The sequence below is a fragment of the Cryptomeria japonica genome, chromosome 4 (assembly GCF_030272615.1).
Source record: "Cryptomeria japonica chromosome 4, Sugi_1.0, whole genome shotgun sequence".
Classification (NCBI taxonomy): Eukaryota; Viridiplantae; Streptophyta; class Pinopsida; order Cupressales; family Cupressaceae; genus Cryptomeria; species Cryptomeria japonica.
In genome coordinates this window covers 567414545-567431565 of record NC_081408.1, presented here as the reverse complement: position 1 = coordinate 567431565, position 17021 = coordinate 567414545, and the positions used below count along the sequence as shown (strand labels likewise).

General features: G+C 35.2%; 1 protein-coding gene across 2 annotated transcripts in view; it reads right to left on the bottom strand.

Moving 5' to 3' along the window:
- Positions 1–1645: 1645 nt before the first annotated feature.
- Positions 1646–17021, bottom strand: part of LOC131036115 (replication factor C subunit 1) — a 141859-nt gene continuing 126483 nt past the window's right edge. For both annotated transcript variants that reach the window (XM_057967928.2, XM_057967929.2), the window contains exons 17-23: positions 6702–6826; positions 3928–4000; positions 3705–3797; positions 3339–3561; positions 3190–3222; positions 3002–3061; positions 1646–2109 (exon numbers count right to left, since the gene is read on the bottom strand). In XM_057967928.2, the coding sequence (XP_057823911.2) occupies positions 1976–2109; positions 3002–3061; positions 3190–3222; positions 3339–3561; positions 3705–3797; positions 3928–4000; positions 6702–6826 (741 nt within the window). In that variant the 3' untranslated portion in view covers positions 1646–1975. The remainder of the gene's footprint in view (positions 2110–3001; positions 3062–3189; positions 3223–3338; positions 3562–3704; positions 3798–3927; positions 4001–6701; positions 6827–17021) is intronic.

Genomic DNA, 17021 nt, shown 5'->3' with positions numbered 1-17021 from the left:
AACTGTCAGTAACACATTTATGTGTTACTATGAAATCTAATGATCTTCACAGTTTAACCATTGCATAAATAAGATGTTATGAGCATGTCCACATGTTTATTTGAGTATTTAATGTAATTTGATCAGTTGTGGCTTGCTGCACCAATTTAAGGAAGTCTACAAGGTATGTTCCATTAACTTGAACTTTGCACCAATAGCTAGTGACATTCATGCCATTATTGGTCCCAGCGAGGTTTATGATTGGAATCACATCAAGTTTGGAGCCTTACACCTTGCCACACATGAGGATGTGGTCATCTACAAGTCACATGGTGTATGTCAAAGTCAACTTTGATTAAAGAGGCAAGTAACAATGCATTTATTCAATTTTGGTCCCAAATGTTTAATACTCGCTGTATGGACCAATGTAATACATTTTTGGTCGGCACTACCTAACTACATCAACCACGACTATAAAAGAGTGGTGGAAGTGCTTAACAAGAGGAAAAGGGTTGGAAGATTTTGGATCAAGTTGCTACCCAGGAGTTCAAAGTGAGCAACAGAAAGAAGATCTGCTTTGAGAGGATTGTACTTGAGATGGCACACTGGTTTGTGCTTAGATCTAACATTGAAGTAAAGGTTGAGGTCAAATTTGTTTGTAAGCCCTTGAGGCTAAATCTGTGATGTACTTTTGAAGAATGAATTTAATAAGTTATGTTGACTACATTTCTAAATTCTCTAGTGACTTTGAATTTTGAATTCTGTTCTATTTTGTGAGTGATTTTGTGTTATGCTGTGTGGTAGGGCAGTCATTAATTGGATCCAACATCCACCACTGCATTAGCCACAAAGAGCCAAAAAAGGTGCTTAGCTGCAAATTGTCACTTGATGGCACTGCTTTGTTTTCAGGAAACGGCCTAAACCACACTACAATAACTTTGATGGCCATACACAAAGAACTCAATTTTTAGTGCATGCAAATAGCAAAGGATACAAAATAATTTTTTTAAATTACTATGCAAACAAAACTCAAATAGAACTAATAGATCACCATTAAATCAAAAGCTTCATCCTACTGAAATAAACTTTGTGGCACTTAACATTGCTGTGAATTGAAAATGTGGGCCAAAATTTTGAATTTGAGTATATTGGTAGGAACATATCTATTCCGAGCATCTTTAGAGTGATGTAGATTTTATATGTAAATTTTCATTTAAGTGGCCTTTCATAATACCTAGCAACAATGATGGCATCAATAAGATACATTTTGACATTGATGTATATCTCCTATGTAAATTATGTCCCATATAAATGTTTTTAGAATGCATGTAAGCTTGTGTACGCTGGCACCTACACTGAATGGCAGATAACCCTTACCAAACCATTCACCTATGCAAGCTACCAATAGCAACAAAATGGAAGCGCTATTTATCAAAACCAATTTCAAGAAATTTATGTTCATATTTCACATTCAGTTATAATTATGAAAGTCAATAAATCTTGAATTAAAAATTTACCATTTCAACCTCCCTGTCATTATCTAAGACAACACGCACTAGGCACTAGCAATTTCTTTTGTATTAATCTCTCGGTGATCTAGTATAGAAATAAGTTCTTGCTGACAAAAATTTGATATGAGCTTAAAAAGAAAAGGGAGTTCAAATCAAACCGCAACCTTCCAAAGAGTTCTTTTACTATTAGCATAAACATGAAATAAAATTACAGCTGACCATAGAATATAATCTAGCCAAGACAATTCTCAGAAACTAGCATCGTATACTTGGATACATATAACAAATCTGTGGGTATCATAGCTCCACCATCAATTTTTTTTCAAATGCAAAAAGCACTTACATAGAAACTTTACTCCAAGACTAATTATATATGCCTTTCCAAAACATAAAACAACTGCACTAACCAAGTTCACTCCAAGGATTTACATCATTTGCATGTGTCATCTGCAGGACCAAACAAAAATATGAAACAATTGATTAAGTTATCTTTTCCTCTTAACATTTTTTGTCCCAGAAGTTGGCTTTTCCTTTTCAGCATGAGATTTAGATTGGTTTGCCTTGGATGGATTTCCTCTTAACACCTCTTTGTTCTTTATATCTAATTGTATCTCGACTCCTGGTGTTGCAGATTGTCAAAAGCGAGAGTATCAATATTGACTCAGAAATAGTCCTAAAATACCTATTCATATCATATACTACTACTAATTTGCTATTAGACAACATAAGAAACAAGCATGTAAGAGACCTAGTAACATGTATTGCCATTATTTTCCAAAAGGATGCACTAAATCTAATTGTGGGTGGTTCCAGTGCAAAACATACACCTTGTGCAAAAGAATTGGGCAAATGGAGGAAGGAAGATGGCCTAAAGTGGTTTTCAATGACACCTTGTGCAAAAGAAAGAAAACTTGGATGCAACAAAACATCAAATGGTTGAGTAAATGGAATATCTACCTAAATTCATGCCCCACAAATAGTAAAGAGATAAAGGCATTTGTTATGGATAAGTTTCACAAGTGGGCTTGGGGTAATGAGTTAGCGAGAAAGAAAAAATATTATATCATGGAGTTCAATCCTGCTTATGATCATCATCAAAAATCTTATATAAGGGCTAATATTTCGTGGAAAGCTAAGTGTATTATTGCTCAATTAAGAACTAACTCTCATCAGCTCCATAGTGAAACTGGTCGTTAAAGAAATTTGGGAGGAAAGAGTGTATTTTTTGCAAATCTGGGAAAGTTGAAACCGAAAAACACTTCATTTTAGAGTGCGACGCCTTCAAAGATGTTAGGGACAAGTATAACAAATTATTGACTGTGGGATCTTGGTATGATTTTTTGAGCGAGGATTTTGTCGAGAGGTTGGGGCCACTTGTCAGCACTTTACACAGAAAGCGGACAGATTTGCAGAAATCGGTTAGATCTGATGTGCTGTCCCATCGTGGACATTAAAATAAATTTCTTTCTTTCTTTCTACACTGTAATGAACCTTTTAAATCAGCGCAATACCTTTTGGTTTGTTTTCTTGAAGGCTCAAGTGTAAACTTCCGTTGCTGTGGGCTGAAACTTCTGCATAGTTAAACCACGAGTACAGGAGGCAAAAAGATGGTAATGAGATAAAAAGAAATGAAATAAGAAAAAATAGGCAGGTACCAGTAAACAATATAATTAAACTTATATAAGTTGTAGGCAGTTACCTGAGACTTCTTCATCAACAGGTTCTTCCTCCTCTGCATATGAGAAAGACTTTGATTCATTAGACATAATTACTTACACTACTTTTGGATATTCAATTACTTCTATTCATGCTACTAAATTGACTACAATTTGGACCTCAAGACTTCACCTTCAACATTATCACCGTTATTCTGTAAAACAAAATCATCTTCAACTTCTGTCAAAAGAGAAGCGACTCGTTTTGACTTCGGTGTTTTCTTTTGACCAGGAATGAGAACAGATGGAAGTAGATCAGCTGCCCGAACACGATGGCCCTGCTCATGTTGTTTATATGCTTTTGTCAAGGCTGATTTAACTGCAGGAGGTACCCCATCATAAGGATTGGGACGACCCTGTCATGCATAACATTAACATAGTATAAAATTATGATTTAGAAGATGTATTTTCTCCACAAGAATGTAATTGTAAACTAAATTTTCTTACATCTGTCAGTGAACCTGAATATCATAAGAGCCTGAGAATTTCGTAGCAGTACCTGGAATTTGCATAAATCTACTATTGTGTCTACATCTTCTTGATTTATAGAGTACTCATCCATGAACTTTACAACAGTTTGTACTCCCTCCTCCTGAAATTGCAAAATGAAACAGAGTATACCATCAGCAGATAGCCAACTTTAAAAATAAAAAAATGAAATCTTTCCATTCAGCAAAAGAAAATAAGAAAAAAAAAATCACTGCAAGCAATGAGAAATTCACCTTAGGCAATGTCCGCAGAGGGTTAGTTAATTTCAACAAGAAAACTGGCAGGTAGTCCATCCGTAGAGCTTCTCTGCATAAGAAACCAAAATATTGGAGGAATACCAAATAATTTTAAAAATTTAGATAACTAGATGCCAGAGGCCAAAAAACGTCAAACAGGAAAGAGATGATTATGCATATTAATTCTCAAAAAGGCAAACTCTAGAAGACATCGAGGAAGATCTTAAAACTAGAAACAGATACACCAGTCTGGTCCAAAAGAAATAAACTAGTGAGAAGGGATATAAGTTCAACTATGCTTGCTCACTATTCCAACATTTAAGCCTCAACTATAAAAACAGTAAAGTTCACTGTAACATTTAAGATCAATTTGCAAGTAGTTTCTGAAAGTGAGAAAAAAGTAGAACATTAATCAAAAATTCCATACACATCCATCAGCAAGGGATGACATCAGTTGCCACTTCATTGACAATGAAGGTGCTAGTTTTCTATTCTCATTTCAGGGTTTCACCTTTTATCAAAAAAATTTGCCTCGCTTTTTTCTTTATGACTCGTTTGGTCTGGGGCTTTGCCAGGGCATATCCCAGATGATGGGAGACATAACCAAGTTGTCCAATTCATGCCCTGGATACACCCTATGCAAACCCATCCTAAAATGAGACCTGAAGCCATTCAAACTGAGTATAGAGGCCGGAATAGGAAAACTTAATAACATGTGTAAGCTATACTATTAGGCATAAAGAGCGGAATCATTCTACTGTATTTACTTTGGGTTGTAGTTTCATTGTTTGTTCAATCTAAATAAGCGGTATATGTATTGTCCCCACTATGCCAATGATATGTTGTCAATTTGGTATTGTAATGCTATATCCCTACAATGTCTAGATTGATATTAAAAAAAGAATTCTATGGTGACTTCAAAGTTGTAAATGAAAGATCTCATTAAGATATCCTACTACTTACATATTATGTTGCAAATTGTTTAAAAGGTACTTTCAAATTTTCAATAGTTGGTGGTTTAGACTTGGTACTTTCTATCTATTCAGTCTAGATTGTGGATCTTACAAAGCTTATATGAATCGATCATTTAGAAGTATGTACATTACTTTCCCACCCTCTCCTTGGTCTCTGATCAGTTGGAGACTTATAGAGGTCATGTGTATCAACACAATATTTATAATCAACTCGATACCAAGCCATTCGGACCAAAAAGAAATAATCTACAGAAATTTCAAATGGTACATTCCATGTACAACTGGCAGGAGGTTACTTCACATATTTAAGATCTGATTCCACAACAGTACTCAATACCCTAGCAAATCAACTCTATTACATAAATTGATTCTTTATTTTCTCAATAAGCAGAATTGATTATATCAGCCTGAACTTTCAATAATTGATCTTTATCAAGCTTTCCCCAGCCAAAAATTGTCTGAATTTATTATCACATATCTTTTTGTGCAACCAATGGTCATGCGCAGTGTCTACAAGATACACGTATACAACTTTAAATAGAGACCAATTTCTTGAAAGTGTTTTGAAAGTTTCAAAATGCAATTCCTTTGATCTTAATAGCTAAGATAAATACTTCCAGGAGTTTGACGGACAACAGGTTCTCATGAAAAATGCAAGGTGCTCATTTTGAAAGCGAACACTCAAAGGTGCCTCTTTGTTATTTGCAAGTTTCGGTATCCTGGGTATCCTGAATCCCTTATATGTTCAATTGCTAAATAGATCATAGCCATGTGTCTAAATAACAAATAATTTAAATTATGTTGACGTTTCAATCTAAATGGCTTGAAAGGCATTGTTTTAACTTTGCAGCTAGTAGATGTATTATAATACACATTGAACATTCTCATTAATAACTGCATATGAATAATCACTCTAAACACTAAAATACAGAGTACCATTAAAGAAAACTACCATTTTATATTGCAATCCAAATGTTTAAAATTTCACAACTTATAATTACGACTCAGTTCTTCCCAATACCCTTTCTAAATAAACCCACCATATAATAAACTGTGATCCCATTAGAGCCATGTGTAAAATAAAACATTATTATAACTATGCTGATGGTTCAGTCTAATTAGCTTGAAAGGGATTATTTTTGCTTTGTAACTGCAGATGTCTTATAATAAACAGTGTCATACATTCTCATTCATAACTGCATGTAGGAGAAACAAATTCCAAAATCAAATGTTGAGCTTAATTCTTTAAATGCATTTCTACCATTTCTTAAATGAATCCATTTTAGTGTTTAACGTGACTATAGGAGAAACTAATCCAAAATTAAATTTGGAAACTTATTTGGATAAATATGTTTCTTTTCTATTTCTAATATTTTAGACTGTTACAAGTAGAAGTAAACATAAAATAAAAACTAAAAAAGAAAAAGAATCTTTTGTATCAAAAGATTTAAATACTGCTAGGCAAATCAATGTAAGTTCTAACTAGATCATTAAGAAATAGGAAAACGAAAGTACCCATGAAAAGAATAAAGAGACAAAAACAATAAAATCTATAGAATCTAGACAGGAACTTTCAAAAGTCAAGACCTAGCACTTCACAAACTACTAATCAAAGCTGCAAAGTTACATCTAGCTCAATAAAAAAAGCTCAACAATTCAGTTTGTTGACAGTATAAAATGAAGATAGTTAAATGACCATGTATAAAACAATGTCTAAAAAATTAATTTAAAAACCAAAAATAGCAAATGATAAATCATATGATAACTAGAAGTGGATTTATAAGTCACAAAGCAAACCTGGTTGGCTCACTGATACGTGATGCAAGAACATGAACATGTACAGCCTCCAGCAGTCTATAGTTCTTGCCCCAGGTTGAATTTTTCCCTAACCATCCTCCAAACCTATTAAAATTGCGTTCTCCCTGCCAAAAAAGGCACATTCCCAGAGATAATATGGTGTAAAAAATATAAATTGTATAAGTAAAAAGTTTTAAAGAAGTAAAAGGAATTATACATTTGACATATTATTCCTACAAATATTTGCAGATTCCATCCCAAAAATAACATTTGCAGAAATAATATGGTACACACACAAATTTTATTAATGAAATGTGATAAAGAAGAAAAAGGAATTTTACATTGAAACGATTTACAGAAACATAGACACATTTTACAATTCTTCCTACAAAGAAAATATTTTTAGGTTGGTTGATTTCTGCACCCATAAGATTTTATGAGTAGCAATATTTAACAATAGCTCATCAAGATACTAATCTATGTTTGTAAAGTATTTATAGTTTTCTAAGCTAATCTCATATAATTAATTACAACCATTGTGTAGGAAATTTATGTATAAAAAGTATTCGCAGTTCAATAAAATTATCAAGCCTTGAGTTTTCTTTCGCTCATTTACATATTTGATTAGATGCTCATCTTAATCATTTTACCAATAGACATATCAAAGCAGCAATAAAACACATTGTTGTCTGCTCAGGCCTGTGATAATATAGTGTACACGGGTTATGGATGTTACAGATTTTGTCATTGATGTCAAGCCTGATTGTCATTGTTCCGAAAAGAGGAATTGGAATGAAGAATGAATTGAGCTGTTTGAGCTACCTGGTAACCTACTTGAGCTACTTGAGCTACTTGTCTACTTGGTTGAGCTGTCTACTTGTTTGGTTGAGCTTCTTGCGCTTCTTGCTTGACTACTTGAGCTGCTTGGTTGCTTGCTTCAGCTACTTGGGTGTCTGCTTGAGTTGCTTGGGTGTCTACTTGAGCTGCTTACGTGTCTACTTCACCTGGCTGCATGTCTACCTCAGCTAGCTGTATGTCCTCTTGTCCACTTCCTTGCCAAGTCAAATTATAGGCCGTGTCAGCATTGGAATATTCAAAGGGTCGACTTCTTTATTCACAGGCTGAGTTAGTTTTAAATAAGACAGCTAAATTGAATGAGATTTCCCAACATAGTGGACTCGGCTAAATTAAATACTTATTCACCCTAATTTTGAAATGAAGTCTAGCCAGCATCAGTATTCTTATGTATGGCAAACGAATTCATTAATTTTATATGCTTAGTGGTGGCGGCTTATTTTAATATACTTTGTAAAAAAAATTGGCTGCCTAACAAAAGATTATTCTGCCTGGCAATTAAAGTTATTGGCACGATATTCCCTAAATCATGGAAAGATTTTTTTTAGAAGGCATGACGGTTCGGCGTTTGAATGAACCAAGTTGAGCATTTTTTTTTAAAACCTTCAAGGCAAATTGTGATTGGCTAGGCTTGCGTGGAAATTTTATTGGCTTCAGAAACTTGTAACATCTTCGTAGTTAAACCTTGGTTAGATTTTGTTGTATATGCGTGAGTGGAGATCCTGGGAAAAGCTTCTTTTGCGCTACTGTCTTTGGTGCGAACTTGGGATGGATGGGAGTATTTTTTTAGGGAAGTTGGCGTAAGAATTTCAAGTGAGAGATTTATTGAACTATTATTCTTTTGTATTGTAAGCTGCCACTGAAGATGTGCGTGTGATGTTAGGGAAGATTTATATTTCTCCAGACTTACACTTTGGGAGAGAATTATCATCATATCAATTGCTAGCACTGCAGCAAGGCTAGGAATGAATGTTTTATGTATCAATTGCTTCTGGTGGTATCAAAATAACTACTGAGCAGCACTATTTATGTTGAGCCAGATGTGTGTGCACTGTGAAAGACATCAGAATTTGTGAAGTAGTGGAATAAGGAGGGTATGGAGTCATGTCTGAGAACTACTTGATAGAATTGAATATGTGGATAGGATAAGTTTTGAAGATCTATTATCTCTTTCAGTATTTTTGAATATAAAGAGACTGGAGTAGGTGCTGTTAGACAATGTAACAAATAGACAGATTTGTATTTGTCATTGATGTCAAAAGGAGATATGCAGAGATGTAATTGCCCACAGATCATATAGTAACAATTCCTCAGAGATTTGATAGTCACCGAATTGACAGCAGTTGTATCAATGTGTATCCTAGACTGCATATTGTTCGGTGCTGAGATCTCTGAAGATTTTCTTATTTGCAGTCTCATGTTTCACGGGGATGAGTCATATTAATACATGTACCTGCAGTTTCAGAACGATGTTAATGATGAATGGTAATAAAGATTGTGCATTAAATATACAGCAAAAATGGCGTCCATCCTTACCTTCAATATGTTCTGATTGAATGATTTGTTTATATCAAAACATGGTGTCTATCCTACTTCTTATCAGGGCACAGCGAACTTTATTATTACTTATGTCTGCAGTTTATAAGGCTGGCATTGGTTATAACTTATAACTACTGTACAGGTATAACTGTCTTGACAGTTAAAGCAGTTTCTGATTATCTTCTAACCATTCAATTGATGGTTACTTGTGTTTACAAAGAGCAAAGAATTGGTGAAAAAGAGTTAGTACGTATGACATAGAGAATGATCCTCCAAGTTGGTTAGACAAGTTGTAACTAACCTCTACCTGTCATGATCAGTTATCATCAGTTAAAAAAAAACTATCATTTGGTTGTAACAGCTCTTTCTTTATTTATATGGATGCAAATTTGAGGCATTTTTTGGTGAGAGAGATGAGAAGGTATGCGAAAAAATTATAATATTGCTGAAGAATATTATATATTCAAACTTTGTTAAATGATACAAAGATATCTACATTGAAAAGTCTGAATGTATCATTGCTGAAAAGAAGGGAGAATTCATCTTGCAATACTGTAAGGTGCATTCAATAACAGCAATTAATGAAGTGCTGTGAATACAAGTATATGGTCATTTTGTGGTAAAAGTTTGAGAGTTTTGAACAAAATAGTAATTCAGATAAAAGCAGTAGAATGTAAATTGTTTGATGAACGTTTCTGATTTTTTAGACAGGATTTCTGAAGATTATTGACAGTGCTTTTGTTTAAAGAAAGTTTGTTTACAGGCTACTACTGCTATGACTTGTAAATCTTATCAGAACATCTGAAAGGCAACAGTAATCAGTTTGTAATGGTTTTAAATGTAATTCTAACAGTGTAAAGTGCTGTGCTTCAGATTTGGAATGATATATTTGTAACATTCTTTTGGCTGGTACCTTAAGAATGCCAGGTTGATCCTCAGGTTGTTTATTTGAAAGAGTTGGTGTTCTAATAAGGAATTTGGTGATTCCTTGGGGTTGATACCCTAAAACTTTGTAAACATTTTTAACTGTGAGACTGGATTAGGACAGTAGATCCTAGCAGCATTTCTCACCGTGGTTTTTCCCATTTCGGGTTTTCCATGTATTTCTTGTGTGTCAGTCTCTCTTTGATGTTGCATTCCTATCAGTTCTGATTTTAGATTGCTCGGTGATTAAGTTTGAACTTAAAATAATTGTTTCAGAATTGTAAGTCGGTGCTTCAAGGGGAGTAGGTGCTCTCAGTGAGTTGGTGCTCACTTTTGTAATTTGAGTTGGTGCCCATTTTTGTTAATGAAAGCTAATGCATGCCATGGTTTTTTTACCCGAAAGGGTTTTCAACAAGAAAACTGCTCTTTGCATCTTGATAGTTGCTCTTTTTAAGTTTCTATATGTTTTCATGGATTTAAAAGTTTAAAATCTGAAATACTGATTCACACCCCCAACCCAACCCCACCCCCCACTCAGTATTTCTTGTGTGCATTTCAATGGAGTAGCCAATCTGTGGCATGCATAACATTACTTAGTGATAATGAGTTACTGTCAAATAAATATTTGAATCTTGATATTAAGTTGATCCAAGGTACATGTGGGATAAGGGTTTCATCTACTGTGAATGTTATTAGATTAGAATTTATCTATACATCATGCAAGATATCATAGTCAGTTCAGCTTCCAAAATGAAACACTTTGGAGTCATTCCTTCCATAAGCTTTAAGATGTGAACCTGCCTCTAAGGGTATTTTTTCCAGAGTATATCGAATATCCAGTTTTCCTCCAAACTTCAGGGATGAGGAGACAAGGTGACATATCAGGAGAGAAAAATGTTGATTTGATAGATTTTTTTTAATACTGCCACGAATTTAAATACAAGTCATATTTCTACTATTGTTTGTTCATATCATTACAAATTTGATTTGATGATGATATTTTGACTATTACTTATAAAAAAGAAAATTCAGCAGGTTGCTGCAATCTTAACAACCAATCTCCCAATATGATTGATAAAATTTGATGCCACTTTAACTGTTAGATTTTTCTTCACTAAGTTATCCTGTTGGTAGAAGATATACAAGATAAGCCACCTCTAACTGATGCTCCAAGCAAGTTTTCACCCTTAAAGCTGCAGCTTGAGACCAAGCCACCGCTACAAAGTTTGATCTCCCTTCTGATGACTCGATTTACCCCAAAAATTCTAACACAATCTGCCCTCTTAAACGATGGATTTAAATTCTGAGATTGTGTTTCCTCCCATATCTTTGTTGTCTTTATGGCTATTTTTTCTTGTTCTGGGGGTATATATTTTTTGCCCAATCTGAGAATTGGCAGAATTTAAGAAAAAAATGTTCGTGGACTTCAGAATGCCATTTGTTTTTTCCCATTTTCTTGGTTGGCTCATATCTATTTAAGCATTCATGGAATGGGTTGAGGCAGAGAACCATTTCAGCCTAGATTTCAAAGGCTTTTTAATCCTAAGATGGAAAGTTCATACTGTATGTTGCTCTATTTACCTAGTAAAGTTGTCATATGAATCTATCCCCTTGTTAAATTCCCCTATCTGGCATGGTATATCCATGCTTGCTTCTTGAATGTTCCAAACATGAAACTCAAATATTAACAGAACTTTTTGAATCCATTATGTGACCTGGCATGTCATGGATGATTTGGTTCTCAAATTCAAGGAAAAAAAGATGAGCTCTATTGTTATTCAAGTCTCTTCCATATGTTAATGGTGTCAAAAAGAAAAAAGAAGGATCTTTTTAAGTCAATCGGGCAGACCATGGTATCTTATGGAAGATTGAAAAGAAGGTTCTGTCAACCCACCTCTACTCAGAATCTTTGTTCAAAGCCCCATATTAGGTCATAGTTTTTGTACTCTATACCAATCCAATTCTCCTTTGTGTGATGTTGATTTCTTCTAAGGCATGCTCATGGAATTTAATATATTTATGAAACTTTCGATACCCTCTCCTACCACCAATAGCAATTCTACAGAGTTAAATGGAAGGTCATACTCTAATTTGTTGAAATGCTGCAAGTATTATGCTTTTGATAGAGTGGAACCTCCAATATAAATTTGTGCAAGGTGAAGGATACTGTTTTATATGCAGTTTTCTACTGATAGAAGAGTACAGATTTTCCAAAACAGTTTTGATGGGACAAAAACAAAAATGGCTAACCACTACTCCCAAGATGATGTGCATGTATCCTATATTGCTCTTCTAGTTGTGGGTGATCTGAAGCTTTAACTGCTGAAAGACAGTGGCATAATGATAGATAAGAATACACGAATGAAAGCACTCTAGGCCTTGGAGTGGTGAAAATCTGCCTTGATCAAGGGCATTTAAGAGGATAAACTACTTAAATGGATAACCACTAACCTCCTTGGGGCACAACTCTCAACAAGAATGGGGAAAGGTGAGAAGCACACAGGAAACACTGAGAGGGGGGGGTGAATCAGTGCTTCAATTTTTAATTTTTTTTACACAAATTTTCAGAAAGACACCAAAAGATTCACAGAAAGATCAATAACACAAGAACACAAGATTTCTCATGGAAAACCCTTTCGGGTAAAAAAACCATGGCATGAAAACTTTCATTAAAGGGCATCAACTCAGAGATACAAGAAGTGAGCACCAACTCACAATGGGCACCAACTCACAATGGGCACCAACCCAGCTCTACACAGTGAGCACCAACTCACAAACATACTAAGGAAGAACTAAAACCACCAGAAAGAGGCACCAACCTCAGTTTGAGAAATAACTCATAGATTCTGAAAACTCATTTGAAGCATGAAACAACTTGGTCTGATGATCTTTTAAACTGTGTATCTTTGCACATACACAGACCCAAAAGGTTAAACCCTGCTAAAAAAAAAACTTTTCACATGTCAACCAGTTAGTTACACTTCTTATGCTTGAATCACCCAAACAGTTTCATCACAAGGCAGAAATTACATCCCAAAGACAAGTCAATTCAAGTACACTTCCCACAGACATACTACAGACCACGTATTTCTGAGAAAATAAGTAATTAAAGCCCAGAACGATTCATGAACTATGACGCCAAATTTTCAGCTAAGATTCACCAACCTTGGAACCACTAATACCTTGTCATTCTACTCAACACAAATTCATCTTTTTGAATATCCTCCCAAAAACACAAAAATTTCGACCAAACAATAATATCAGATCTTCAGAAAAGAAGCCGACACCTTCCAAAAAATATATATCCACTGCCCCCTACTAAAAGCTTTTTTTAAGAGATTCAGCTCCTCCAAAGTTTATGGCAGCCTTTTTTAAAATTGAACACAACCCTCAAAAGAAAACACACCAATGTAAAAGGATTGCACATAATTTCCAAGGAAGAACCCAGAAGTCACGAACTAAAAAAAAAAATACCACTGCCATCGTGCTCCCTTGCAAAATAAATAGAGCACTTCGAATTTACTAGCCATGACTCTAAAAAAAATAATGCCTTCAATCACAAAAAAAATATATTTTTGGTTCATGTTTTCAAACTGTGTTATTGAGCATACATCCTTTAATCAATTTCGCAATAACTGCTATACCTTCTCTTCACAGGCTCCTTGACGACACACAAAGAAACGTGGCTTATGCACTTCTGAAAAAAACGAAAAAAGCATCCCATTCAAAATTTTCAAATGAATGAATGAATGATTTTACTAACATCCACAAGGCTGATCAGTCTATGGGACCAAGAAATCACAATCTAAACTATCTTCATATTCCTTTCAATGTCAGATCTCGTGCTATGTATCTTGACTAGAAAGCTAGCAGTCTAGTTGATCTTATCCTCATCAAATAAACAATGCACGTTGTCGGTCTTCAAGATGATCTCATACTGAGCACAAATATCATCATACGCTGTGCACTCAATAAGAAAGTGTCATTTGGTCTCAATTGCACCCATCCTGCAAAACAAGCAAGTTCTCTCTTCCCATATCTCTTTGGGCCTTTTCCACCTACCCGTTTCACACCTGAGATGATGTGAACCTGTCCTCAATTGTGCCACCAACAGCCTTGCCTTCCCTTTAACAACTACCCCTAAATATGCTTTCACTCTGTGTTCCCAAGTTGGGTTAAACTCTTTGATGTAATAAGCCTTTTCACGTCCAATGGGGTTAGTCCACATGGCAATTTGAAAGTTTTCTATTACAAACATTTTTACTTCCTCATTGGTATTAGGACATTCGTGCAGCTTGACGTTCCACTTGTTCAACCACTTTTTGTTTTGTTCCATCCAAGTTTTCTTCCTACGATTAAGACCCTCTTCCATCGCAATTTTGGGCCACCGTAGGTTATCCATGTTTTCAACCTTCTTTAGATAACTTATTGACCAGGTTATAGCTGCCACCTCCAACGGAAAAGTACTTGCTTCCGCTAAAAGGATTTCATATGGTACTGATGTTTTAACTTTGAGATTGTTGTGATTAGCTGTTTTTGAATTCTCTCTAACTGTCTCCATCCACGATTTGAAATGCTGCCTCTCCAAACTTCGCAACCATAGAGAACAACCGGCATAACCAACAAACCAAAAAGAGTTTTCTTGGTTTTCCAATCCCACAATTCAGCTTTTCTGCACCTATTTTGGAGTAGAAATGACGCTTTGCATCCCCCCCTATATCCTTTTCGCTCTACAAGTCTCCCAACTAAGCTTATAGTGGAAGTCAATCCCAAGATATTTGTATTCTTCCACAATTTGCAATGGGCTACAATCAAAAAGGAAGGTAGTTTGTTTTTCTTTCCTCTTTAAAGAGAAGATCATGATCTTGGTTTTGGCAATGTTCACCTGCATCCCTACCTCCTGACAAAGGTGCTCTAGGGCCCTTAAGTGATCTCTTAGTCCATGAGCTATAAAGCAAAGTAACTCTATAACTACAGCACTTCTATAACTCTATAACTCTATAACTACATGCCCTGCTTGCCTAATGATGGCAGGTTCTTCCAGCAGCTGACAAACAACCAATAAATACAGCACTTCTGTATATCAAGTCGAAGGCAAAAAGATAATTTAAAAAAAAGCAACAAGACACATTTTGTGCAGGTTTGACAGATTTGTCTGGGTTCTTTACATATTTGCTTGGCTTTTTCCAGGATGAACCCATAGTGGAAAAACAACCCCTGCAAGAACCCCTGCCTAGATTGACTTGCATTTCAAAATGGGTTCAAAGTCAAACCAGACTTGGATCTAGGGATGTAGGGGTCAAACTAGTAATGGAGTCATCTGCAAAAATGGTAAAAATATGTTTAATTATATGGTTAATCGAACTTGGGAATGCTAGGAGGTGCCCCTTGGCTGCCCCCACCCCCGTTCCCATCTATGTCCGGTCATGTCTTTGAAGTGCTTCTTGATAAGGTTCTATATCCCCCTTTTTTCTACATTAAATTTAACGAGCGAGAGAGAGAGAGAGAGAGAGAGAGATACAAACCATCCATCCCCATTTGCGACTCATAATTAGCATAACCAATTTGCATTTTGCAATAGTAGCTATCTTAGCTAAGTGAGGTCTAGAATCAAGTAAGTTACAGTAAAAAAAAAGCTTATTTTGATTTGCTTGGAATAAGTTATTGTCAAAATTATATTAGCAGCATCATGATGGGGCCCCAAATAAGAGGTCAACACAAGAATTCCTATGTATTGGAAAAAACTCTTTGCAAGAGGAAATAAATTCAGAGCTAGGATGAAGTGGCACTTTATATATGGGATTATCTTCATTACATGACAAAGTGCACCATATGAAAGAGGGCATGTACAACATGCAAGTAGAATTGGCTAACATCAATATAGTATAAGAATCTACCCAAGATTCCAAAGATGGCTTACTCGGTGAGTAGAAATCAAAACAAGTACTCGTAAGTTTAACTCCCTGAAATCGCTCGCTGACTTTCTGACCAGTTCTCGCCAATTTTTTGGCGAGTAATCCCATTAGAAAGAGGGCATGCACAACATACAAGTAGCATTGGGTAACATCAATATGATATTAGAATGTATCCAAGATTCCACAGATGACATACTCAACGAGAAGAAATCAAAATGAATACTCGCCGACTTTCTGGCAAGTTCTCGCTGGTTTTTGGCAAGTACTCGCTGATTTTCTAGCAAGTACTTGCTAAAAGATCGGCAAGTCCATGTTTTAAACTCGCAGGCAGCAGCACAAAACCACAACAGGACAAAAAAGACCCCCAAAACATCAAAAACGCCTCCCATTTCTCAACGTGCCTGCCAATTCAAAGAAACTATTTACAACATTTTTCCAATGAGAAGAGAAGATCAAAAAAGACTTTCTAGCAAATTTGGAAGGCATATTTGAAGCACAGGTCAAATTTTTTTTAACATTTAACTTCATTTTGGCTGCAAACTCCAGCATCTAGGTTAAAAAATATATCATATGCTAAATAAGTAGTATTTTTGCATTTAAATTTCAAATAAATGGATTCATCACCATTTTTAATGATTTTTTTACTATTAACAGAAACCCTCACAACACATTTGAAAAAGGAAACTTTTCAATGGTATGAGGCAGCTAATATAGCATCAGAGAGACCAAAGGAGGATGTGTACCACCATAGTTCTAGCCACTCTAGATCTCACCAAGACTTTTGTAGTGGAGTGTGATGCTTTAGGGAGGTATAGGAGTAGTTCTCATGCAAATGAGAAGTGCCATTGCTTTTAAAAGTTTAAGGGTAAAAATCAACTCAAACCTATTTATGAGAAGGCAATAACCTATTGCTTGCAATACAAGTGCAAACTTTGGACAGCTAAAAATATCTTAAAATGTCTAAAAAAAATAAAATAGTAATTAATATTATGTAGTCACCTTAACCTATTTATATTATATGTTAACTTTATTAAAATTCTATAAGGCTAATAAATATTCTTGTCCAATGAAAATATTAGGAAATACG